At 47.0% G+C, this 25,212-nt stretch overlaps 1 protein-coding gene across 1 annotated transcript; it reads right to left on the bottom strand.

Moving 5' to 3' along the window:
• Window positions 1–4,116: 4,116 nt before the first annotated feature.
• LOC135509972 (ubiquitin domain-containing protein 1-like) lies at window positions 4,117–24,311 on the bottom strand. Its single transcript, XM_064930787.1, has 4 exons — window positions 24,239–24,311; window positions 19,217–19,444; window positions 5,318–5,503; window positions 4,117–4,340 (listed from the first exon to the last, which is right to left on the bottom strand). The coding sequence occupies exons 1-4, from the start codon at window positions 24,309–24,311 to the stop codon at window positions 4,117–4,119; spliced, it is 711 nt and encodes a 236-aa protein (XP_064786859.1).
• Between the last annotated feature and the right edge of the window lie 901 nt (window positions 24,312–25,212).

Raw genomic sequence — 25,212 nt, 5'->3', positions numbered from 1 at the left:
CCCGCTGATGAAGGCAGTCCGGTGATAAAATCTAAAGCGATGTGAGACCACGGTCGAGAGGGAATGGGAAGCGGTCTGAGACGGCCGGCAGGAGGAGAGTTCCCAGATTTAGTCTGCGCGCAGACCGAACAAGCGGCGACAAATCGACGCGCGTCACGTTCCCGAGTGGGCCACCAGAAACGCTGGCGAATGGAAGCGAGCGTACCCCGAACGCCGGGGTGGCCGGCTAACTTGGCAGAGTGGGCCCACTGAAGAACGGCCGGACGAGTAGGAACGGGAACGAACAGAAGGTTCCTAGGACAAGCTCGCGGCGACGGAGTGTGAGCGAGTGCTTGCTTTACCTGCCTCTCAATTCCCCAGACAGTCAACCCGACAACACGCCCGTCAGGAGAATCCCCTCGGGGTCGGTGGAGACCTCAGAAGAACTGAAGAGACGAGATAAAGCATCAGGCTTGGTGTTTTTGAGCCCGGACGATAAGAAATAACAAACTCGAAACGAGCGAAAAACAGAGCCCAACGAGCCTGACGCGCATTAAGTCGTTTGGCTGAACGGATGTACTCAAGGTTCCTATGGTCAGTCCAAACGACAAAAGGAACGGTCGCCCCCTCCAACCACTGTCGCCATTCGCCTAGGGCTAAGCGGATGGCGAGCAGTTCGCGATTACCAACATCATAGTTACGTTCTGACGGCGATAAGCGATGAGAGAAAAACGCGCAAGGATGGACCTTGCCGTCAGAGAGAGAGCGCTGAGAAAGAATGGCTCCCACGCCCACCTCTGACGCGTCAACCTCAACAACAAACTGGCTAGAGATGTCAGGTGTAACAAGAATAGGAGCGGATGTAAAACGATTCTTAAGAAGATCAAAAGCTCCCTGGGCGGAAACGGACCACTTAAAGCACGTCTTAACAGAAGTAAGGGCTGTGAGGGGAGCTGCCACCTGACCGAAATTACGGATGAAACGACGATAGAAATTAGCGAAGCCCAGAAAGCGCTGCAGCTCGACGCGTGACTTAGGAACGGGCCAATCAATGACAGCCTGGACCTTAGCGGGATCCATCTTAATGCCCTCAGCGGAAATAACGGAACCGAGAAAAGGGACAGAGGCGGCATGAAAAATGCACTTCTCAGCCTTCACATAAAGACAGTTCTCCAAAAGGCGCTGGAGGACGCGTCGCACGTGCTGAACATGAATCGAGAGAGACGGAGAAAAAATCAGGATATCGTCCATGTAAACGAAAACAAAAATGTTCAGCATGTCTCTCAGGACGTCGTTAACTAGTGCCTGAAAGACAGCTGGAGCGTTAACGAGGCCGAAAGGAAGAACCCGGTATTCAAAGTGCCCTAACGGAGTGTTAAACGCCGTCTTCCACTCGTCCCCCTCCCTGATGCGCACGAGATGGTAGGCGTTACGAAGGTCCAATTTGGTGAAAAACCTGGCTCCCTGCAGGATCTCGAAGGCTGAAGACATAAGAGGAAGCGGATAACGATTCTTAACTGTTATGTCATTCAGCCCTCGATAATCCACGCATGGGCGCAGGGACCCGTCCTTCTTCTGAACAAAAAAAACCCCGCTCCGGCGGGAGAGGAGGAGGAGACAATGGTACCGGCGTTGAGCGAAACCGACAAATAATCCTCGAGAGCCTTACGTTCGGGAGCCGACAGAGAGTATAATCTACCCCGGGGGAGTAGTTCCCGGAAGGAGATCAATACTACAGTCATACGACCGGTGTGGAGGGAGAGAAGTGGCCTTGGAACGACTGAACACCGTGCGCAGATCGTGATACTCCTCCGGCACCCCTGTCAAATCGCCAGGCTCCTCCTGTGAAGTAGAGACAGAGGAAACAGGAGGGATAGCAGACATTAAACAGGTTACATGACAAGAAACATTCCAGGATAGGATAGTATTACTAGACCAATTAATAGAAGGGTTATGGCGCACTAGCCAGGGATGACCCAAAACAACAGGTGTAAAAGGTGAATGAAAAATTAAAAAAGAAATGGTTTCGCTATGATTACCAGAGACAGTGAGGGTTAAAGGCAGCGTCTCACGCTGAATCTTGGGGAGAGAACTACCATCTAAAGCGAACAAGGCCGTGGGCTCCCTAACTGTCTGAGAGGAATGTCATGTTCCCGAGCCCAGGTCTCGTCCATAAAACAGCCCTCCGCCCCAGAGTCTATCAAGGCACTGCAGGAAGCAGATGAACCGGGCCAGCGGAGATGGACCGGAAAAGTAGTGCGTGATCCAGAAGGAGAGGCCTGAGTAGTTGCGCTCACCAGTAGCCCTCCTCTTACTGATGAGCTCTGGCTTTTACTGGACATGAGGTGACAAAATGACCAGCGGAGCCGCAGTAGAGACAGAGGCGATTGGTGATTCTCCGTTCCTTCTCCTTGGCCGAGATGCGGATACCCCCAGCTGCATAGGCTCAGCATCCGAGCCGGCGGAGGAGGGTGGCAGTGATGCGGCAGGTGGCAGTGATGTGGAGAGGGGAGCAGCGGAGAACGCGAGCTCCTTTCCACGAGCTCGGCGACGAAGATCAAACCGTCGCTCTATGCGAATAGCGAGAGCTATTAAGGAGTCCAGACTGGAAGGAACCTCCCGGGAGAGGATCTCGTCCTTAACCTCGACGAGGAGACCCTCCAGAAAACGAGCGAGCAAAGCCGGCTCGTTCCAGTCACTTGAGGCAGCGAGAGTGCGAAACTCAATAGAATAATCCGTTATGGATCGATCCCCCTGACATAGGGAAGACAGGGCCCTGGAAGCCTCCTCCCCAAAAACAGAACGGTCAAAAACCCGTATCATCTCCTCCTTAAAGTCTTGATACAGGTTAATACACTCAGCCCTCGCCTCCCAGACTGCCGTGCCCCACTCACGCGCCCGTCCGGTAAGGAGAGAAATGACGTAGGCGATGCGGGCTGCGCTCCTGGAGTAAGTGTTGGGCTGGAGAGAGAACACCACATCACACTGAGTGAGGAATGAGCGGCACTCAGTGGGCTCCCCAGAGTAACACGGCGGGTTGTTGATCCTGGGCTCCGGAGACTCGGAAACCCTGGAAGTGGGCGGTGGATCGAGGTGGAGTTGGTGAACCTGTCTTGTGAGGTCGGAGACTTGGACGGCCAGGGTCTCAACGGCATGTCGAGCAGCAGACAATTCCTCCTCGTGTCTGCCTAGCATCGCTCCCTGGATCTCGACGGCGGAGTGAAAAGGGTCCGGAGCCGCTGGGTCCATTCTTGGTCTGATTCTTCTGTTATGAACTTGAGTGAAGACCCAAAAGCGGTTTTAACAGAAAACAGAGTTCTTTAATGAAAATACAGGAATGGCATAAATCCTCTTCCAACGTTGTCAGCGGAACAAAAAGAACGTTAGTATAGTGCAGGATGCTCCTGCCAGGCAGACTCCGACAGGACAGGACAAGGTGGAAGCAAACGAGACGACAGCTTGCTTCTGGCATCAAAAAACACAAACAAGAATCAGACACTGAAAGTAGCAGGAACAGAGAGAGAAATAGAGACCTAATCAGAGGGGGAAGAGAGAACAGGTGGGGAAGAGTGAAAGAGCTAGTTAGGGAAGATGTAGAACAGCTGAGAAATGAGAGACAGAGAAGGTAACCTAAAAAGACCAGCAGAGAGAGAGAATGAAGAGAAAGGACAGGAACAGACATAACAAGACATGACAAATGCAGAATTTGTGTATTTTTACTCAGTAACAACGTGGGCTCATTAGGAAAATACAAAAAGAGGATAAGAAATACAAAAGCAAACAAACTAATTACAACATTCTGTTGCAGCAACCAACATTCCATTGCAGCAACCAACAGTCCATTGTCCTATTCACTAGGCACGAAATGGAAGAAAAGTCTTTCCACATTTCGGGCCATCTGAACATGACCAATGAGAAATGTTGCAAAATGTTTTGTTACGTTTTCCTACGGTGTGCACTAATGAACATGACCCCGGTGTGCTTGAACTTCCAAAGGAGAGAAATAAGGCCTTGACCAACATTCTCCCATCCTTTTCTGCCTGCACTTCATCCCAGTCTTTCGCCACCCCTCTCTCTGTCCCCCTTTCATCTCAATCCTTTCCTCCTGCTCTACAATCCATCTTTCTCCATTTCTCCTCAGTTTGGCATGAGTTTGGTAACTGGTAAGTAGTTGTTGACGATGACCTGGACCACAAAGTCCTTCTGTATCTTGGTGTCCTGGAGTCGGATCTTGTCTGTGAGCAGTTTACCTGCAAAGAACCAGCGTTGGTGGGCCACTTCGATGTCCTCCTGCCCCTCCAGGACTGTCTTCAGCTGGGAGATGGTGTCTGACATGGAGGCGCTTATACGGAGGTCCTTACCTGTGGAGGACAGAGTGATTGGTCAAGTGACTTCTACAATCAAGGGTCTGTTCAAGAATGGGGAATGGTGCCAACTCTATTCATTATATTTCTACCTGCAACGTTTGAAACATTGCCCTCACTGTATAAACCAGTTGCTCACTGCACTCAATCAGTTCACTGTTTGTAGGGTAGTGAATGGAGAGGAGCGTAGTTGGGAATAGTGGGACATCAGAGCAAGTAAATCGACTCGAGACTAGAGCAGGGTATCCTAAACTCGGTCTTGGGGCTCCCCTTGGATGCACGTTCTTGTTTTTGCCCTAGAACTACACAGCTGATTCAAATGATCAAAGCTTGATGATAAGTTGGTTATTTGAATCAGCTGAGTAGTGCTAGGAAGAAGGGGGAAAAACGTTCACACAGGGTTCCCAGGACAGAGTTTTTGAAAACCCTGGACTTGAGAGTTTGAGAGTCAAACTGTGCAGAATCACTCATGCACAAATCACTATAACGTAATCAAGATGAGTGATTCTGTGCCTCGCCTTGCTTAAACAGATTCCCTTTAACACGTGTCAAACAACAGGATGATAACTAGGCCTGAGGGATGGCATTCACAATTATTAGTATTGAAATGACCCTCCAGATCTCAGTGAGAAATCCCCAGATGGAGCAACTCAACGGAAAAAGGGTAGGGTGTAGAGCTGGGATGATAAACGGAAAATGATCGACATCAACCACTTATCACAGTCATTTTGCTGATATTGTTCATTTGAAATGAAATAAATGTGTTTATCGGGGTGATTGTTAATGGGCCACTTGATGGCTACAACCGCCAAGATAGTAGTAGTATTTAAAAGAATAATAAAAAATAAAAAAAACTGTGGTGGATATTAATGTTATAAACTTAACGTTTTATTTATCATTTTCTCCTCAATTCATGCAATTTATCGCAATGTGAATTTTTGTCATATCGCCTGCTCTAGTGTTGTGTCTCTTACCGCATGAGAGTCGAACTCGTAGCTGGAACTCCTCTTTGGGAAAGGCGGGAGGCTTTTTCGGCTCCTTTTGATCGGGAGCTTCACTGTCATTGGTGCGTTCAGTGATGAGATTGGCGGGAGGGGTTAGAGTGTAAGCAGGAAGCTGGTAGCGGTTCCCCAGTTCATCATAACTCTCTGTCAGAGTCCTGAAGATAACAGATAAAGACACAAAAAAAACCTCAGTAGCAGGCCCGACTGAAGTCAACCAACAGCCCCTAGGGACCTCTAGACTAGGAGTGGCCAACCCTAACCACCGAGATACCGTCCCCCACTGTCTCCTTACTGTCTATGAAGCTAAATACTTGCTGCCCATGACTATTATATAACCACACATCACATCTGGGAGGATCCACACCGCTCTTGCACTTGAGTATATTACCTTGTTATTTACAGATTATCTCATTTTGCTCTTCTGTAGCTTTGTCAACTATGTGTGTTTTCTATACATGTTCGCACCTCTCCCTGTAGGCTTTACAGACACTCCCCACCCCCTGGCTTCAACCCTTTTAATTTAGTGTACCCTGCGCACACAACCCATGTGGAATTACAAGTCTGGCAGCATTTGGAACAGAGATGCAAACTGGCGGAGGGCCCAAAAACATGCAAACATGCACTGAAACATGCAAAAAATCCATGCTAGGGGGAAATGCAGGTTTAAACTAATTAAACAACAAAGAACATGATCAACATGATCAGTCTCTGTGTAAAATAAAAAGTGGTTAATGTGAACCTAGCTCACAGCTAAAAAAATGTAAAGAAAGCAATCCAATGTTATTTGTTGCCTAGACTTTACTGCAAATGACACTCGAGTCTTGAGAGAAGAAAATACACTAATATTACAGTTAGCCATGACAGACTTTATAATAGAACACTTGTGACCACAAACATATAAATATTGCACTTGGGAATAAAACATCTTAAAGTAGAAATAGAAACAAACAAACAGGCATCATTTAATTGCTATATTACAGTGGCCATCGAGTGCACAAGGCTTCATGTGTGAAAAAATAACGTTCACGGGGGAGTAAAAAAAAGATATCATCCCCCCCTCTCACACACACACACACACACACACACACACACACACACACACACACACACACACACACACACACACACACACACACACACACACACACACACACACACACACACACACACACACACACACACACACACACACACACACACACACGTTACTGTCAAGTTCAACACAAAAAAAACAATATCTTTGGGCTACACTGCACATTATACACTTTCTGCCTGTGGCCTGTGTTCTACAATGTGCCAGCAGAGCATGATACCCTTTGTTGGCATAATTGATCTCTTTCAGGCAGAGAGTACACCTGACATACCCCTTCATGAATCACGTAGGTCACCTATTTTGGATTCAAAACGGGGAATTTCACTGAAAGGTGACTAGTTTGCATCCCTGTTGGAACTGCCGATCTACTGTCAAGAACGCTGAGTTCATCTCAGCCTATGCTACCCTTCAGTCCCTTGACTTTTGGCCCTGACGGAGAAATGGATCACCCCAAAGAACACTGCTACTCCAGCTACTCTTTCTTCATCTGACTATGTTTTCTCTCATAGTCCAAGAGCATCTGGTCATCACGGTGGAGGCACAGGTCTACTAATTTCTCCTTCACGGTGGTGGCACAGGTCTACTAATTTCTCCTTCACGGTGGTGGCACAGGTCTACTAATTTCTCCTTCACGGTGGTGGCACAGGTCTACTAATTTATCCTATGTGGCGATGTTCTCTGAGGGTCATGCGCCGTCACAATCTTCGCCTCGCTCTCCCACTACTCCCCTCTTTTATCCTATAATCTCTCCCTTCTGCTAAAATCCTTCTCCCTAATCCTTCTCCCTTCTGTCTCCTGATTCTGCCTCTTCGACCCTACTCTCCTCCCTTTCCGCATCCTATGAATTGCACTGTCCCCTTTCCTACCGGCCGGCTCGGCCCTCCCCTCCTGCTCCATGGCTGAGTGACTCATTGAGAGCTTACAGAACAGGGCTGCCACAGCTGAGCAAAAATGGCGGTGAACTAAACTTCTGGAGTACCTGTCATCCTTTCACTCCCTCCTGTCTACCTTCTCTTCCCCTGTATCTGCTGCTAAAGCCACTTTCTACCACTCTAAATTTCAAGCTTCTGTCTCTCACCCTAGAAAACTCTTTACCACCTCCTCCTCCCTCCATAATCCTCCCCCTTCATCTCTGTGGACGACTTTGTTCACTACTTTGTAAAAAAAGTTTGACGACGTCCACTACTCATTCGCTCAGCCTATTGAGTCCACTGGTCTCACTCACACACAAAAAAGCCTACGCCTTGACCTCTTTCTACCCTCTCTCTCTAGATGACATCCTGCAACTAGTGGTCTGGCCGCCCGACAACCTAACCGCTCGACCCCATCCCCTCCCCCCTTCTCCAGACCATCTCTGGAGACCTTCTCCTATTCCTCACTTTCCTCATCAACTCATCCCTGACCACTGGCTACATCCCCTCATCAAGAAACCAACACTTTACTGACGTCAAAAACCATGGACCTGTATCCCTTTCTTTTCTTTCCAAAACACTTGCGTGTGCTCTCTCTGATCAACTTTCTCGTCTCTCTCGGAACGATCTTCTTGACCCTAACCAGACGGGTCACTCAACTGAGACTGCTCTTCTCTGTGTTACAGAGGCTCTCCGCAATGCCAAAGCCAACTCTCTCTCCTCTGTTCTTATCCTCCTACATCTATCCACTACCATTGACACCGTGAACAATCAGATCATTCTGTCCACCCTCTCATGGCTGGGTGTCTCAGGCTATGCACACTGTTTGATTGCATCCTACCTGGCAGGCCGCTCCTACCAGGTGACGTGGATAGGATCGGTGTCTGCACCACATACTCTCACTACTGGTGTCCCTCAGGGCTCAGTTCTAGGCCCTCTTCTCACTATACACCAAGTCATTCGGCTACATCATATCCTCACATGGTCTCTCCTATAATTGCTATGCAGATGGCACTCAACTACTTTTCTCCCTCCCCCTTCTGACACACAGGTGGCGACACGCATCTCTGCGTGCCTGGCAGACATCTCTACTTGGATGTCGGCCCACCACCTCAAGCTCAACAAGACAGGACTGCTTTACCTCCCGTGGAAGGCCTGGGCGTGACTAGGGCTGTGGCGGTCACGAAATGTCATCAGCCGGTGATTGTCAAGCAAATAACTGTCGGTCTCATGGTAATTACCGTTAATTAACATAAACACATTTAGCATCTCCTGGCTTCCACACATAGGCTACAAGCCATTTTAAAATGTCTCATAACAATCCATGTAATATAGCCTACACCTTCACAATAAATCAATTATTTGTTTTAGAGAGGTCTAAAGAAGCATGATAAACTCAGCAAAAAAAGAAACATTCAGGGCCCTGTCTTTCAAAGATAATTCGTAAAAATCCAAATAACTTCACAGATATTCATTGTAAAGGGTTAAAACACTGTTTTCCATGCTTGTTCAATGAACCATAAACAATTAATGAAAATGCACCTTATGGCTTGGGGGTAGAAGCTGTTAAGGAGCATTTTGGTCCTAGACCTGGTGCTCCGGTACCACTTGCCTTGCGGTAGCAGAGAAAACAGTCTGTGACTTGGGTGACTGGAGTCTCTGACAATTTTATGGACTTTCCTCTGACACTGCCTATTATATAGGTCCTGGACGGCAGGAAGCTAGGCCCCAGTGATGTACTGGGCCATTCGCACTACACTCTCTAGTACCTTACGGTCAGATGCCGAGCAGTTGCCATACCAGGCGGTGATGCAACCGGTCAGGATGCTCTCGATGGTGCAGCTGTAGAACCTTTTGCAAAGAGCAGAGAGGTCCAGGGGAAAGATGCACTTTAATGCGGCACCAAAAGTAAATGCCCAAACACGCAGGGCGCAAAACATTGACCAACCCAGAACAACGGGTAACACAGTCCAGAGCACAAACAACACCAACGACACTAACGTGAACATCAAAATAATCTCGCACAACAAAGGGGCGGGTTCCACACATTAAATAGGGAAGCAAATCAAGCACACACAAAATAGGAACAGGTGAAACTAATGAGACAAAACTAACCGAAAAGATAAAGGGATCGGTGGCGGCTAGTAGGCAGGTGACGACGACCGCCGAGCACCACCCGAACAGGCGGGGGAACCAACTTCAACGGGAGTCGTGACAGTACCCCCCCTGATGCGCGGCACCCGCAGCGCCCCACCACCGGCCTCGAGGGCGGCCCAGAGGGCGAGGCGCCGGCGATCCGGGTGGAGGCGGTAGAAGTCTCTCAGGAGTGAAGGGTCCAAAATGTCCCCCACCGGTACCCAGCACCTCTCCTCCGGATCGTACCCCTCCCAGTCCACGAGGTACTGTAGGCTCCTCACCCGGCATCTCGAGTCCAGAATGGTACGTACTGTGTACGCCGGGGACCCCCCGATGTCCAGAGGGGGCGGAGGAACTTCAGGCACCTCACCTTCTTGTAGCGGACCAGCCACCACCGGCCTGAGGAGAGACACATGAAACGAGAGGTTAATACGATGATAAGTAGGAAGTTGTAACCTATTACACACCTCGTTTATCCTCCTCATGACTTTAAATGGCCCTACACACGCTTCAGGCAGGGCAGGCGGAGGGACAGGTTTCGGGTCGAGAGCCAGACCCGGGCCCCCGGTGCGAACACGGGGGCCGCACTGTGGTGCTGGTCAGTGCTCTTCTTCTGCCATTCCCCAGCCAGTCTCAACGATTCCTGGACGACTTTCCAGATGTCCTTTGAGCGCTGCACCCATTCCTCCACCGCAGGAGCTTCGGTCTGGCTCTGATGCCATAGGGCCAGGACCGGCTGGTAGCCCAACACACACTGGAAGGGAGACATGTTAGTCGAGGAGTGGCGAAGGAAGGAGGAACATACCTCGCCCACTCCCCTGGCCGGTCCCGGCAATACGACCGCAGAAACCTGCCCACATCCTGGTTTACTCGCTCCACCTGCCCATTACTCTCGGGGTGGAAACCCAAGGTCAAGCTGACCGAGACCCCCAGCCTCTCCATAAACACCCTCCAAACTCTGGACGTGAACTGGGGACCCCGATCAGAGACGAGGTCCTCAGGCACCCCGTAGTACCAGAGGAAGTCCACCGACAAGTGTGACCACGGCCGTTATGGAACGGGGAGGGGCTGTAACTTCCCTCTAGGCAGGTGTCGAGGAGCCTTGCTCTGAGCGCACACCGAGCAGGAGGAGACATAAAGCCTCACGTCCTTCGCCAACGTGGGCCACCAGTATCTCCCACTAAGACTCCGCACTGTCCTCCCGATGCCAGGATGACCCGAGGAGGGTAGAGTATGAGCCCAATGAATCTGCCTGTCACGGACACCCCACGGCACATACTGAGCCCCTGCTGGACACTGAGGGGGGGCAGGCTCCAACCGTGATGCCCTCTCTATCTCCGCGTCCACCTCCCATACCACTGGTGCCATGAGACATGAATGTGGAATGATGGGGGTCGGCTCGATGGACCGCTCCTCGGTATCATAGAGGCGGGACAGCGCGTCGGCCTTGGTGTTCTGGAAGCCTGGCCGCTACGAGATGGTGAAGCGGAACCGGGCAAAGTACATGGCCCATCTAGCCTGACGCGGATTCATTCTCTTCGCTTCCCGGATATACTCGAGATTACGACGGTCAGTCCAGATGAGAAAAGGGTGCTTAGCCCCCTCAAGCCAATGTCTCCACACCTTCAGAGCCTTGACTATAGCTAACAACTCCCTGTTCCCCACGTCATAGTTTTGCTCCGCCGGACCGAGCTTCTTCGGGGAAAAAAGCACAAGGGCGGCGCTTTGGTGGTGCGCCCGTGTGCTGGGACAGCACAGCCCCTACCCCAGCCTCGGACGCGTCCACCTCCACTATGAACGCTAAAGAGGGGTCCGGATGCGCCAACAATGGCGCATTGATGAACAGGTCTTTCAGTCGACTGAATGCTCTGCCTGCCTCTGCTGACCAACGCAAGCGCGCCGGTCCTCCCTTCAGCAGTGAGGTAATGGGAGCAGCCACCTGACCAAAACCCCGGATAAACCTCTGGTAGTAATTGGCAAACCCTAAAAACCGCTGCATCTCTTTTACCGTGGTCGGAGTCGGCCAATTACGCACGGCTGTAACCCGGTCATACTCCATCACCACCCCGGAGGTGGAAATGGGATAACCCAGGAAGGAAACGGCTTGTTTGGAGAACACACATTTCTCAGCCTTGACATACAGGTCATGCTCCAGCAGTCGCCCAAGTACCTTACGCACCAGAGACACGTGCGCGGGCGTGTGGCAGAATAGATCAGGATGTCATCGATGTACACTACCACTCCCTGCCCGTGCAGGTCTCTGAGAATTTTGTCTACGAAAGACTGGAAGACGGCTGGAGCATTCTTCAACCCATATGGCATGACGAGGTACTCATAATGGCCAGATGTAGTACTAAAGGAGTTTTTCCAATCATCTCCTCCCCGGATACGCACCAGGTTATACGCCCTCCTCAGGTCCAGTTTTGTGAAGAAACGCGCCCCGTGAAATGATTCCACCGCCCGTAGCAATTTAGACCTCTATAATCAATGCACGGACGCAGACCTCCCTCCTTCTTCTTCACAAAAAAGAAGCTCATGGAGACGGGTGAAGTGGAGGGCCGAATGTACCCCTGCCCTAGAGATTCCGTGACATATGTTGCCATAGACACTGTCTCCTCCTGGGACAATGGGTACACGTGACTCCTAGGAAGTTCAGCGTTCTCCAGGAGGTTTATCTTACAGAAGGCGATAGCCAAATTGGCATATTCAGAGGGAGTGCGCACGGTGGAAACCTATTCTGGACTCTCCACCGTAGTCGCACCTACGGAAACTCCTATACACCTGCCTGAACACTCCTCTGACCACCCTCAAAGAGCCCCCTGTCTCCATGAAATCGCCGGGTTGTGATGAGCAAGCCATGGAATTCCCAGCACCACTGGAAACGCAGGTGAATCAACAAGGAATAGACTAATCTGTTCCTTATGACCCCCCTGCGTTACCATGTCCAGTGGTACCGTGGCCTCCCTGACCAGCCCTGACCCTGATGGTCGGCTATCTAAGGAGTGCATGGGGAAAGGTTGGTCTAACAACACCAGGGGAATCCCTAGCCTTAGTGCAAGCCCATGATCCATAAAGTTCCCAGCTGCGCCTGAATCGACTAGTGCCTTATGCTGTAGAGAGGGAGAAAACCCAGGGAAAGAGGTTAGCACAAACATATGGCCGACAGGAAGCTCTGGGTGAGTCTGGTGCAGACTCACCTGGGGTGAACGAGTGGTGCTCCGCCTGCCCTCCCGACTCCCAGACGAGCTCCTCCAGCACCGGTCGGCCATGTGTCCTCGCCGACCACAACTGGTGCAGGAGTTGTTCCTCCTCGATGCAGCCCCCCCTAACTACATGGGGATGGCAGCAGGAGGACTTGGGGGTGGAATTAACAGGGCCCGTTCCGGACGCCCGCGGGCAGCCAGCAGGTTGTCCAGACGATTGGACATGTCTATCAGTTCATCCAATGAGATAGTAGTGTCCCGACACGGTAACTCCCTGCGGACGTCCTCCCTGAGGCTACAACGGAAGTGGTCCATCAAAGCCCTGTCATTCCACCCCACTCCTGTGGCCAAGGTCCGGAACTCCAGGGCAAAGTCCTGTGCGCTCCTCGTCTCCTGTCACAGGTGGAACAGCCATTCACAACTCGGGGTAGTGATCCCTCGCCGAGCCTGGGCCATTCCACACTGCATTGGCCCACTCCAGGACTCGCCCCGTCAGACAGGAGACGAGGACGCACATGCTTTCCTCCCCTGAGGGAGTCGGACGGACAGTAGCTAGGTATAATTCCAGTTGGAGGAGAAACCCCTGACACCCAGCCGCCGTCCCATCATACTCCCTGGGGAGCGCCAGGCGCAGGGCCCCGGAGCCGGATGCTGAAGCAGGGGTAGGTGGTGCTGGTGGAGGGGGTGGGGTGGGAAGGCAACTCCTCTCCCATTGGTCCATCCTCTCCATCATCTGATCCATGGCGGACCCAATCCGGTGAAGAACGGTGGTGTGATGGAAGACCCTCTCCTCCATCGATGGGAGAGGAGGTGTGGCTGCTCCTGCTGATCCTGCCATTGTGAAGGGTGCGGGATTCTGTCATGGCTGACTAGGTGTGTGGAGAGGAATCAGGCGCAGAAAGCAGAGAGGTCCAGTGGAAAGATGCACTTTAATGCGGCACCAAAAATAAATGCCCAAACACGCAGGGTGCAAAACACTGACCAACCCAAAACAACAGGTAACACGGTCTAGAGCACAAACAACACCAACGACACAAACGTGAACATCAAAATAATCCCACACAACAAAGGGGCAGGTTCCACACGCTAAATAGGGTATCTAATCAAGCACACACAAAATAGGAACAGGTGAAACTAATGGGACAAAACTAACCGAAAAGAAAAAGGGATCGGTGGCGGCTAGTAGGCCGGTGACGACGACCGCCGAGAACCACCCAAACAGGCAGGGGAGCCAACTTTGGCGGGAGTTGTGACAATAAGACTGCTGAACAATTAATAAAATTGCCACCAGACAATTTACATTGACCGCCCCACCCTTTTGTACACTGCTGCTACTCGCTGTTTATTATCTATGCATAGTCCCTTCACCCCACCTACATGTACAAATTACCTCAACTAACCTGTACCCCCGCACACTGACTCGGTACCGGTACCCCCTGTATATAGCCTCGTTATTGTTTTTCTTATTGTGTTACTTTTTCATTATTACTTTTTATTATAATCTACTTGGTAAATATTTTCTTTACTCTTCTTGAACTGCACTGTTGGTTAAGGGCTTGTAAGTAAGCATTTCACGGTAAAGCCTACACTTGTTGTATTCGGCACGTGACAAATAAAGTTATATTTGATAAACGGTCATGTGGAATTTGACTGCCTTCATGACTCGTGAGCGCCAGTGTGGCAGTAATATGATTTTACAGTTAGCAACACATTGAGACCTGCCAGCATGTTTGCTTTTTGCTCAAGGCCTATGATAGAATTTTCAATGAAACTGACTCGCTCTTTCGTGTTCTGCAGAACAAAGTGATAGATATGGGTTTCAGCGACACAAGGAAAGCACTGGTAAGGCAGCAAGACTGATCGTTTATTTGAGCGAATCGAGCATGAAATACAATGAATTGGGCCTGGCAGAAAGCAAAACTCATAGTAACCAGCGGGTCAGAGTAGAGAGAGGTGAATCTAATAAACCATAATGGACAACATCAATCAATGTTTAGATGAGAGCCAGGTTTGACCACTTTGGTGAACTACATTTCCTTGGCTCAGTGGACTGCAAAAAATGTGAAACAATGTCACAAAAGTTTGACACCAGCAAACGAGTGCCTGTCAAAATACTCAAAGTACTTTGATTTCGTTAGATTTCATTGATTTCGTTAGTCGGATTGTACAGCTCACAAATGGTACAAGACAAATCACCTGGACAGCTTCTCAGTTTTTTGTTCAGCATGACCCGACACGACTTTCCCTGAGGCGACAAAGTTACTGTAGCTCCAGTGGCGACAACGTTCCTCACTATATCAGCCACAACAGCATTTGTTGAGAGGTCATTTTCTGCACTGAAACGGATAAAGACACACAGTCGAAACCGGACAATTCAAGGACGACTCTCATTCCTTGCCATCATCTCCATCGCATCGAGACCAAGAGACTATTAAAACTGAGGGCCAACAGGGAGGAGTTTTACAGTTCACTCACTGATGTCTTTACCCAGAAGGATAGATGGATGGAGTAAGTGCAAGTCGAGCAGAAAGCCATGCAATCGAGCACACAGCCACACAATCTCCATAGACAAACATTGGCAGTAGAATGGCCTTACTGAGGAGCTCAGTGCCTTTCAATGTGGCAGCGTTATAGTATGCCACCTTTCCAACAAGTTAGTTCCTAAAAATGTTGCCATGCTAGAGCTGCCCCGGTCAACATGTAAGTGCTGTTATTGTGAAGTAGACATGTCTAGGAGCAACAACGGCTCAGCCGCGAAGTGGTAGGCCACACAAGTTCACAGAACGGGACCAGCCAGTGTTGAAAGTGTGCAGCATGTAAAAAATTGTCTGTCCTCGTTTGCAACACACTACCGAGTTCCAAACTGCCTCTGGAAGCAATGTCAGTACAAGAACTGTTCATTGGGAGCTTCATGAAATGGGTTTCCATGGCCAAGCAGCGCACACAAGGCTAAGATCACCAATGTGCAATGCCAAGCATCGGCTGGAGTGGTGTAAAGCTTACCACCATTGGACTCTAGAGCAGTGGAAATGCGTTCTCTGGAGGGATGAATCATGCTTCACCATCTGGCAGTCCGACGGACGAATCTGGGTTTGGCAGATGCCAAGAGCACGCTACCTGCCCCAATGCATTGTGCCACTATAAAGTTTGGTGGAGGAGGAATAATGGTCTGGAGCTGTTTTTCATGGTTCGGGCTGGGCCCCTTAGTTCCAGTGAAGGGAAATCTTAAATCTACAGCATACAATGACATGCTAGAAGATTCTGTGCTTATAACTTTGTGGCAACAGTTTGGGGAAGGCCCTTTCCTTTTTCACCATGACAAAGCGAGGTTCATACAGAAATGGTGTGTTGAGATCGGTGTGGAAGAACTTGACTGGTCTGCACAGAGCCCTGTCCTCAACCCCAATGAACACCTTTGGGATGAATTGGAATGCCAACTGCGAGCCAGGCCTAATCGCCTATCATTCATACCCGACCTCACTAATGCTCTTGTGGCTGAATGGTCCCTGCAGCAATGTTTCAACATCTACTGTAAATCAAATCAAATTTTATTGGTCACAGATGTTATTGAGGATGTAGCAAAATGCTCTTGTTTCTAGCTCCAACAGTGGAAAGTCTTCCCAGAAGAGCAGAGGCTGCAATAGCAGCTATAGCAGCAAACTCCACATTAATGCCCATGATTTTGGAATGAGATGTTCGACAAGCAGGTGTCCACATATACTACATGACCGAAAGTGTCTCAATCAGTAGCGTGGACTACTAGGCATTTTATGTGTGTAGCTGGGGTCTGCTGCTGTGTAGATAGAGTGGTTCAATCTCTCCTTTTTCAGGGGAAAAAAACGCTCCGGGAGAAAGAAAAGTGTTCTGATTGTATAACATATTAAAATCCAATTTCTGGGAAAACACAGCTATCCGGTTGTCCAAGATGGAGAGAGGATGTTCTCAGCTTTCTGTAGGTCTACTTTTTATTTTGCAACTCTCAATTATGAGTTGAATAACAACTATTTTACAAAGATATTCGATATGGCTTTGAGATATGCGCATTGGCCTCATTGGACGTAGGCTAGTTTTTCTGGACATGACATTTACTGTTAGATTAATACATGGCTACTATTAGTGGTTATTAACTTTAGAGTTAGTGATCTATCTAATGTGTTTTGAGTTTCCACTTAGGTGGTGAATTAGCCCCAAAGAAATTAACATATGCTATTAGAGCACATAAAGATGCAGACAAATTCATCTCTATTGACAAAAAAAGGGACAATTCTGGAGACATATTAATGGTAAAGTATAACAATAACACAATTGTTTATCCAAAATGCATGACAATCACTGGATTAGGTTGCACATTCAAATATTTTGAATCACAAAAGGATACACAATAGAAACACCTTTGGCATTGATTACAGCTGTGAGTCATCTTGGGTAAGCCTATAAGAGCTTTGCACACCTGGATTGTGCAATATTTGCCCATAACTTTTTCAAAATTCTTCAAGCTATGTCAAGATGTTGGGGATCATGGCTAGACAACCATTTTCAAGTCTTGCCATAGATTTTCAAACAGATTTAATTCAAAACATTAACTTGGCCACTCAGGAACCCTCACTGTCATCTTTGTTAGCAACTCCAGTGTAGATTTTGCCATGTGTTGTAGGTTATTGTCCTGCTGAAAGTGTATTTTGGAAAGCAGACTGAACCAGGTTATGCTCTAGGAGTTTGCCTGTGCTTAGCTCATTTCTGTTTCTTTTTATTCCAAAAAGCTCCAGTGTCCTTGCCAATGGCAAGCATACCCATAACATGATGCAGCCACCACCATGCTTAAAATTAGTGGTAATAAGTGATGTGTTGTGTTGGATTTGCCCCAAACATAATGATTTGTATTGAGGACAAAAAGTCAGTTTCTTTGCCAATTATTTTGCAGTATTACTTAAGTGCCCTGTTGCAAACATAATAAATGTTTTGGAATATTTGCATTCTGTACAGACTTCCTTTCTTTTCACTCTGTCATTTAGGTTAGTATTGTGGAGTAACTACAATGTTGTTGAACCATCCTCAATTTTCTGATATCGCAACAATTAAACCCTGACTGTTTTAAAATCCCCATTGACCTCATGGTGAAATCCCTGAGCGGTTTTCGTCCTCTCCGGCAAATAAGTTAGAAAGGAGGCCTGTATCTTTGTAGTGGCTGGGTGCAGTGGTACAACATCCAAAAGTGTAATGAATAACTTTGTCATGCTCAAAGGGATATTCAGCTGCTGCTTTTTTATTTATTTTTACACATCTACCCATCGGTGCCCTGCTTTGCAAGGCATTGATAAAACGCTCTGGTCTTAAAATTCACTACTCAATTGAGGGACCTTACAGATAATTATATGAGTAAGATACAGATTTGGGGCAGTCGTTCAAAAACACGTTAACCACTATTACTGAACACGGAATGAGTCCATGCAATTTATTATGCAATTTGTTCAGCACATTTTTACACCTGAACTTATTTAGGCTTGTCATAACAAAGGGGTTGAATACTTACTGACTGAAGACATTTCAGCTTTACATTTTTTATACATTTCTAAAATGTCCACAAACAAATTTCTACTTTGACATTGGGGTATTGTGGGGTAGATCAGTAACACAAAATCTCAATTTAGTCCATTTTAAATTCAGGCTGTAAGACAACAAAATGTGGAAAAAGTAAAGGGATGTCCATACTTTCTGAAGGTACTGTAATGTATTGCATTCAGGCCTAAAAGTGTATTCCTTCGTTTTTTTGCAGTATTACTTTAGTGCCTTGTCGCATACAAGATGCATGTTTTGGAATATTTATCATGAATATTGTTCTTGTCACTCTGTCATTTAGGTCATTATTGTTGATAGTCATTAAGCATGGTCATTACCATACATGCTTTTTTATTTTTTTAAATTACCCCCTTTTTTTCCCCAATTTCATGGTATCCAATTGTTAGTAGTTACTATCTTGTCCCATCGCTACAACTCCCGTACAAGCTCAGGAAAGACGAGGGTCGAGAGCCATGCGTCCTCCGAAACACAACCCAACCAAGCCACACTGCTTCTTAACACAACGTGCATCCAACCCGGAAGCCAGCCGCACCAATGTGTCGGAGGAAACACTGTACACCTCGCGACCTGGTCAGCATGCACTGCGCCCGGCCCGCCACAGGAGTCGCTAGTGCGCGATGAGACAAGGATATCCCTACCGGCCAAACCCTCCCTAACCCGGATGATGCTAGGGCCATGGACCTCCCGGTTGCGGCCGGCTGCGACAGAGCCTGTGCTCGAACCCAGAGTCTCTGGTGGCCTTAGACCACTGCGCCACCCGGAAGGCCCCAATACATGCTTTTTTAAAGCTTCAAAACAATTTTTCACAATGGAGGGGGAGTGCCAAGATGGAGGCGCAGTGGCTTGAAAACAGCACACCTTGTCAGTCATCTAGTGTATTAATAATTGGATGGAACATGTGAGCATGTGTGTGTGTGTGTGTGTGTGTGGGCACATGCGTGAATCTCACCATGTGGTAGTGTGATGCAGGCTCCGTCCACTATGGCCTGAGCCATTTCCAGGTTGTTAAGTTCTACGGCCACCGCTGCTGCTCGGAGTGCATCCCAAATCTCCTTCCTGCCATCAAAGGCTGGGGCCGTGTCCCAAAACTCATCCCTCTTACACCTCAGCTGGCCCTCCGTCATAGGGTTCTCATTTTTCCATTTAAGACACTCCTTCTTCAGTGGCTCGTTGCGTCCTGAAGGGAAATAAAGAGAATGAAATACATACATTTGCTTCCCAAAGGTGAGGATATTTTACTCAGAGTTTTGATGTGCATGTACACTGCCATTCCTCTGAATGTCATTTCACAGCACTCATTACAAAGTGTAGCTTGCTAGCTATCATTCCATCTATGGCATTGTCTATAGCATTATATCAAAACAGGTGCAAAGACTCCATTTCCAAATGCCAGAACTAGCCATTGTATAATGGTTTATTAGGGGGCATTTCTACATGCAGAAGTGAGGACATTCACAGTCTCTTCTGAGGTCCTTCTGTCTTAGACTCATGCTATCAATTGATGAACAAGAGTGAGAACCTGTAGGGAGAAAAGAAGCAACCGAAGCAGAATCGTATAATCTGACAAGGTAAATAAGTGAATAGTCATCGACCTCCACATGACTTGATACTGCTGAAACACATCTCAAGGAGCGGTGTGTTTGTGTGTACCCCTCTGTAAGAATCTTTCTGCAAAGAGACTCAGTATAATACTCTGCTGCCTGATGTTGGTCATAGTGCTGTATTCCTGTACGAGAAATTAAGGTCACTTTGAGAGAGAGAGCGGGAGAGAGAACGAGAGAGAGTGATAGAAATCAACATGATTATTTATAGTGCAGTGTATTACCCACGGTCACACACATATACACACACAAATGGACAACAGTGGATTACCGCAGTAATCGGGTGCCACATAACAGGATGTAGTGTCTGCTATTCCACAATGCATTGCTCTGAGAGATGGGTGTTGAGTGGAGACTGCCAGGTGACTGCAATGACCTCAATGGACCTCACATTTCAGAAAACAACTGCATTCTGAAAAAAACACCTTAATTGATTAAACAAATCCTTATTTCTTAGATCATGAACCAACAAAGATAGAACCACCCCATTGGATAGATACTCGTTTACCCCCACTGTACACAGCAGTCGACGACAACTTACTGACTCAAGTGTCTTTCTATTAAATAAATCACTGTGCATTTATCTTAGCTTGCACAAACAAATCACACACACGTGCACAGAGGCTTGACATGTGTGAGCACCCATGATAGCAGCTGCAGGGTGTTGCGCAATGTCATTGTCAGGGTTGAATGCTAGCGTGTTAGCTGCCAAGTGTTAGCCTGTTATGAATACTAATCCTCACTGCTCCTGTGGTGAGTTTAGGCTACTGAACAGAGAGCGAGAGGTGCAATGATTGTGTATCCATCTATTGACATGTCTTGGCCAATGAATTTATTGTTTGGTTCATTGATTGATTGACTGATATTTATCATCCTTTGAAAATAAATTCTTAGCCCTAGTTGATTCTGACCAACTCATTCTCTCATCCTTGGTCTTGGCATAAGAATAACACTATAGGTTAAACCTATTAAGGTCATTTCCATGTAAAAGGACCCATTAGCACCAACGTGAAGTTCATTGGAGCGTATCAAATTGGGTGTCAAATGAAAAGTCTATATTTTGGAGACATATATACATTTCTCAACCGTTTTCCATCCGACAAATTTGGAATAAGCAAAGGCTTTGATTTCTTGTCGACATATACCAGAAAAAGTCTTAAAAAGGTAGGAGAAATTTAGATTTTTTTTGTCACTGATCTGTCTTCACAAAATACCCCAGAATGTCAAAGTAGAGACCCTTAAACCCAGACTTGGACCACACACCAAATCCAGTGAATAGCAGGCTTGTGATTGCTTTGCAACACTTGCAGTTAGTCCCTGATTCCTTCCAAACTACTGCGATTTCCAACTTGTTGTGTAATGTTTATGTCAAATGGCTGATGAGCACCGACATGTTTAATCTATAACTTCTCTTCATATGACAAGGATTGAAAGGTATTTGTCAGTAGATTGTGACCATGTTTCATGATGATGACTGCTTGTCTAGCTTGCTAGCTAAGATTTTGAAATTAAAGTCCAATCAACGCTACAGTAGATATGATGTGATTTGACAAGATTTTATCTGTGGCCAATGATTTTTAGCCTTGGGCACTTCTGATGTAACTCTATGGCAGCACCCACTTGAATGTTTGAGTTCTCCCCGTAGATTTTGCTGTGACAGAGTGTCCCCATGAGTGACAGAACACTTAGCCAATCACGGCGCAACTAGAGAACATTACCATCCCCTAGGCTCCGTATTTTCAGCTGGCTGACCGAACTTGATTGGAGTCCACCTCTCTTAAATTAAATTGATGGACATGATTTGGAAAGGCACACACCTGTCTATATAACTTCCCACAGTTGACAGTGCATGTCAGAGCAAAAACCAACCCATAAGGTCGAAGGAATTGTCCGTAACACTCCAAGACAGGATTATGCCGAGGCACAGATCTGGGGAAGGGTACCCTAAACTTTCTGCAGCATTCAAGGTCCCCAACAACACACTGGCCTCCATCATTCTTAAATGGAAGAAGTTTGGAAACACAAAGACTCTTCCTATAGCCAGCCACATTGAGCAATTGGGGTAGAAGGGCCTTGGTCAAGGAGAGTTCCTCTGTGGAGATGGGAGAACCTTACAGAAGGACAACCATCTCTGCAGCACTCCACCAATCAGTCCTTTACGGTAAAGTGGCCAGACGGAAGCCACTCCTCAGTAAAAGGCACATGACAGCCCGCTTGGAGTTTGCCAAAAGACACCTTAAGACTCTCAGACCATGAGAAACAAGATGCTCTGGTCTGATGAAACCAAGATTGTGGCCTGAATACTAAGCTTCACGTCTGGAGGAAACCTGGCACCATCCCTACAGTGAAGCAAGCATGATGCTGCCAGCACCATGCTGTGGGCATGTTTTTCATTGGCAGGGACTGGAAGACTAGTCAGGATTGAGAGAAAGATGAACAGAGCAAAGTACAAAGAGATCCTTGATGAAAACCTGCTCCAGAGCGCTCAGGACCTCAGACTGGGGAGAAGGTTCACCTTCCAACAGAACATAGACCCTAAGCACACAGCCAAGACAAGGCAGGAGTGGCTTCAGGACAAGTCACTGAATGTCCTTGAGTGGCCCAGCCAGAGCCCAAACTTGAACCCGATCGAACATCTCTGGAGAGATCTGAAAATAGCTGTGCAGCAACGCTCCCCATCCAACCTGACAGAGCTTGAGAGAATCTGCAGAGAAGAATGGGAGAAACTCCCCAAATATAGGTGTGCCAAGCTTGTAGCATCATACACAAGAAAAGTCCATGCTGTAATCACTGCCAAATGTGCTTCAACAAAGTACAGAGTAAATGGTCTGAATAAAAAACACCAGTCGCAACGTCATCAGTGAAGAAGCGACTCCGGGACGCTGGCCTTCTGGGCAGAGTTGCAAAGAAAAAGCCATATCTCAGACTGGCCATTACAAATAAAATATTAAGATGGGCAAAGAGCACAGACACTGGACAGAGGAACTCTGCCTATAAGGCCAGCATCCCAGAGTCACCTCTTCACTATTGATGTTGAGAATTATGTTTTGCGGGTACTGTTAAATGAAGCTGCCAGTTGAGGACTTGTGAGGCGTCCGTTTCTCATACTAGACACTCTAATGTACTGGTCTATTTGCTCAGTTGTGCACCGGGGTCCCACTCCTCTTTCTATTCTGGTTAGAGCCAAATGACACCATTTTAGAATAAGGCTGCAAAGTAACACAATGTGGAAAAAATCAAGGGGTCTGAATACTTTTCGAATGCACTCTATATACAGTACCAGTCATAAGTTTGGACACACCAACTCATTCAAGGGTTTTTCTTTATTGTTAGTATTTTTAATAGTGAAGACATCAAAACTATGAAATAACACACGTGGAATCATGTAACAACCAAAAGTGTTAAACAAATCAACATCGATTTGAGATTCTTCAAAGTAGCCACCCATTGCCTTGATTACAGCTTTACGCACTTGACATTCTCTCAAAAGGAAGGAAATTCCACAAATTAACTTTTAACAAGGCACACCTGTTAATTGAAATGCATTTCAGCTGACTACCTCATGAAGCTGGTTGAGAGAATGCCAATAGTGTGCAAAGCTGTCATCAAGGCAAAGGGTGGCTAATTTGAAGAATCGAAAATATTACATATATTTTGATTTGTTTAACACGTTTTTGCTTACTACATGATTCCATGTGTTATTTCATAGTTTTGTTGTCTTCACTATTATTCTATAATGTAGAAAAAGGTGAAAAAAAAATAAAGAAAAACCCTTGAATGAGTAGGTGTCCAAACTTTTGACTGGTACTGTACATCCAAACAATTGATGTTTGCCTCATACAGGCAGTGACAATAATGGACGATTAATGCTGGTCTCCAGCTTTAAATGGTCCACAACACATTAACAGTCAAACATCACTGGAAAGCATAATTCTTTGTATGCTGCAGGTTAGAGTTCACTATTATATAAATATGTGATACATGATACTACACGATACTACAGGATATTCCCAATAAGTCCCCTTATTTACATTACACACTTCCTTTTCATATCCTTTCATAAATTGACCCTGTCCCCTTACCTATTCGCTGTTAAATAAATTATCGAAAAGAGGTATGTTATATTAACACAGGTCACACTATAGCTTATGAGAGATTTTACAACCTTATGCAACCTGATGACAAGTTGTTACTAATATCTAATGACCACATCGTACACTTAACCTCTTCAACTTAACATGGTGGAGAGACAAAATACACAGACTTAACACTGTTCTGTTTCTAGCAATTGCAGCGCTAGAACATTGAGGCTCACTAACACAGTTATCCAACACTCCAACAATCCATAGTCCATCTCCATCCATACTCACTTTTCAGCACCACCTTGATGGGAGACTGTGAGGGGTGGTACAGATGGTGATCCCTGGAGTTAGCGACTCCCATGTTCTTCTCTTTCTCTCTCCCAGAGACTTGATCTCTTAGTTCTAGAGACGTGTTGTTTAAATCAAACACGACACCGACTCAGCATCAGAGAAAACAGCCTTTCAGAGACTTCTACCAGCGACTGGAGCCAATGAAAACAAAGTACTTAGATTTGTCTAAGAAGGTCGTAGTGGTCAAGCGTACAATCCCACCACCTGGACTAGATTTCAATGCTTTGACTATCGATGATGACTACAGGTATCTGTGTGGAGTCAGAGCAAGGTTAGCTAGCTGTCACGACACTTCCCCAGTTCTTTACTAAGGAACCACACAGGATCAATAAATGGTCAGATGGAACATCGGGTAGCATATGTTATAAACAGCAACAGGAGCGGTATATGAGGGCATGACCTATCCACATTGGCTAGTAAGGCAGCTAATCCTTTACACAACAGCACTAATCCAATCAGATATTTAGAGGAAGAGGTGGAAGAGATCAAGAATAACTTGAGTCAAGACAGCAACCCCATTATAGACTTAAAACCCTGGTCAGACCATACTTACCTGCTGGGAATGTGATTGCACCTGTTAAGGAAAAGTTCAAGCAAGGTATAAACCATTGTACTGTTGTCTGTTTGGCCTGCTGGTTCCACCCATGCACACGTGACTCAGGCCCTTGGGGAAAAAGTGTCTGCTCAATGGCATATATTATTATATTGTTTGGGGGTGGACAATTCTTGGTAGTATCTATTGTATAAGTTACCCGAGTCGTTCCATGTCATTTCAACAAGTCATGACAGTCACCATCTCAGATTGTTATGAAATTGTTTCTGTCGTTAGAAACAGGTAAGATTGGCATTCTGTTGAAATGTTATTTTATCTCAGAGAGGTTAAGCTAATTGATTGCACCCAAATTGGCCAA

This window comes from Oncorhynchus masou, chromosome 23 (genome assembly GCF_036934945.1).
Source record: "Oncorhynchus masou masou isolate Uvic2021 chromosome 23, UVic_Omas_1.1, whole genome shotgun sequence".
NCBI lineage: Eukaryota > Metazoa > Chordata > Actinopteri > Salmoniformes > Salmonidae > Oncorhynchus > Oncorhynchus masou.
Note: the sequence above shows the minus strand (reverse complement) of the source record. Positions and strands in the feature narration are given on the sequence as shown.

Bases quoted from the DNA above. Each gene is read 5' to 3' on its own strand.
- LOC135509972 (XM_064930787.1), bottom strand. From the start codon at position 24,311: ATGGGAGTCGCTAACTCCAGGGATCACCATCTGTACCACCCCTCACAG. The intron at 19,445-24,238 runs GTGAGTATGGAT...ATTTCCCTTCAG, and splicing joins CATCAAGGTGGTGCTGAAAA to GACGCAACGAGCCACTGAAG. The intron at 4,341-5,317 runs GTAAGAGACACA...TGTCCTCCACAG, and splicing joins ACGAGTTCGACTCTCATGCG to GTAAGGACCTCCGTATAAGC.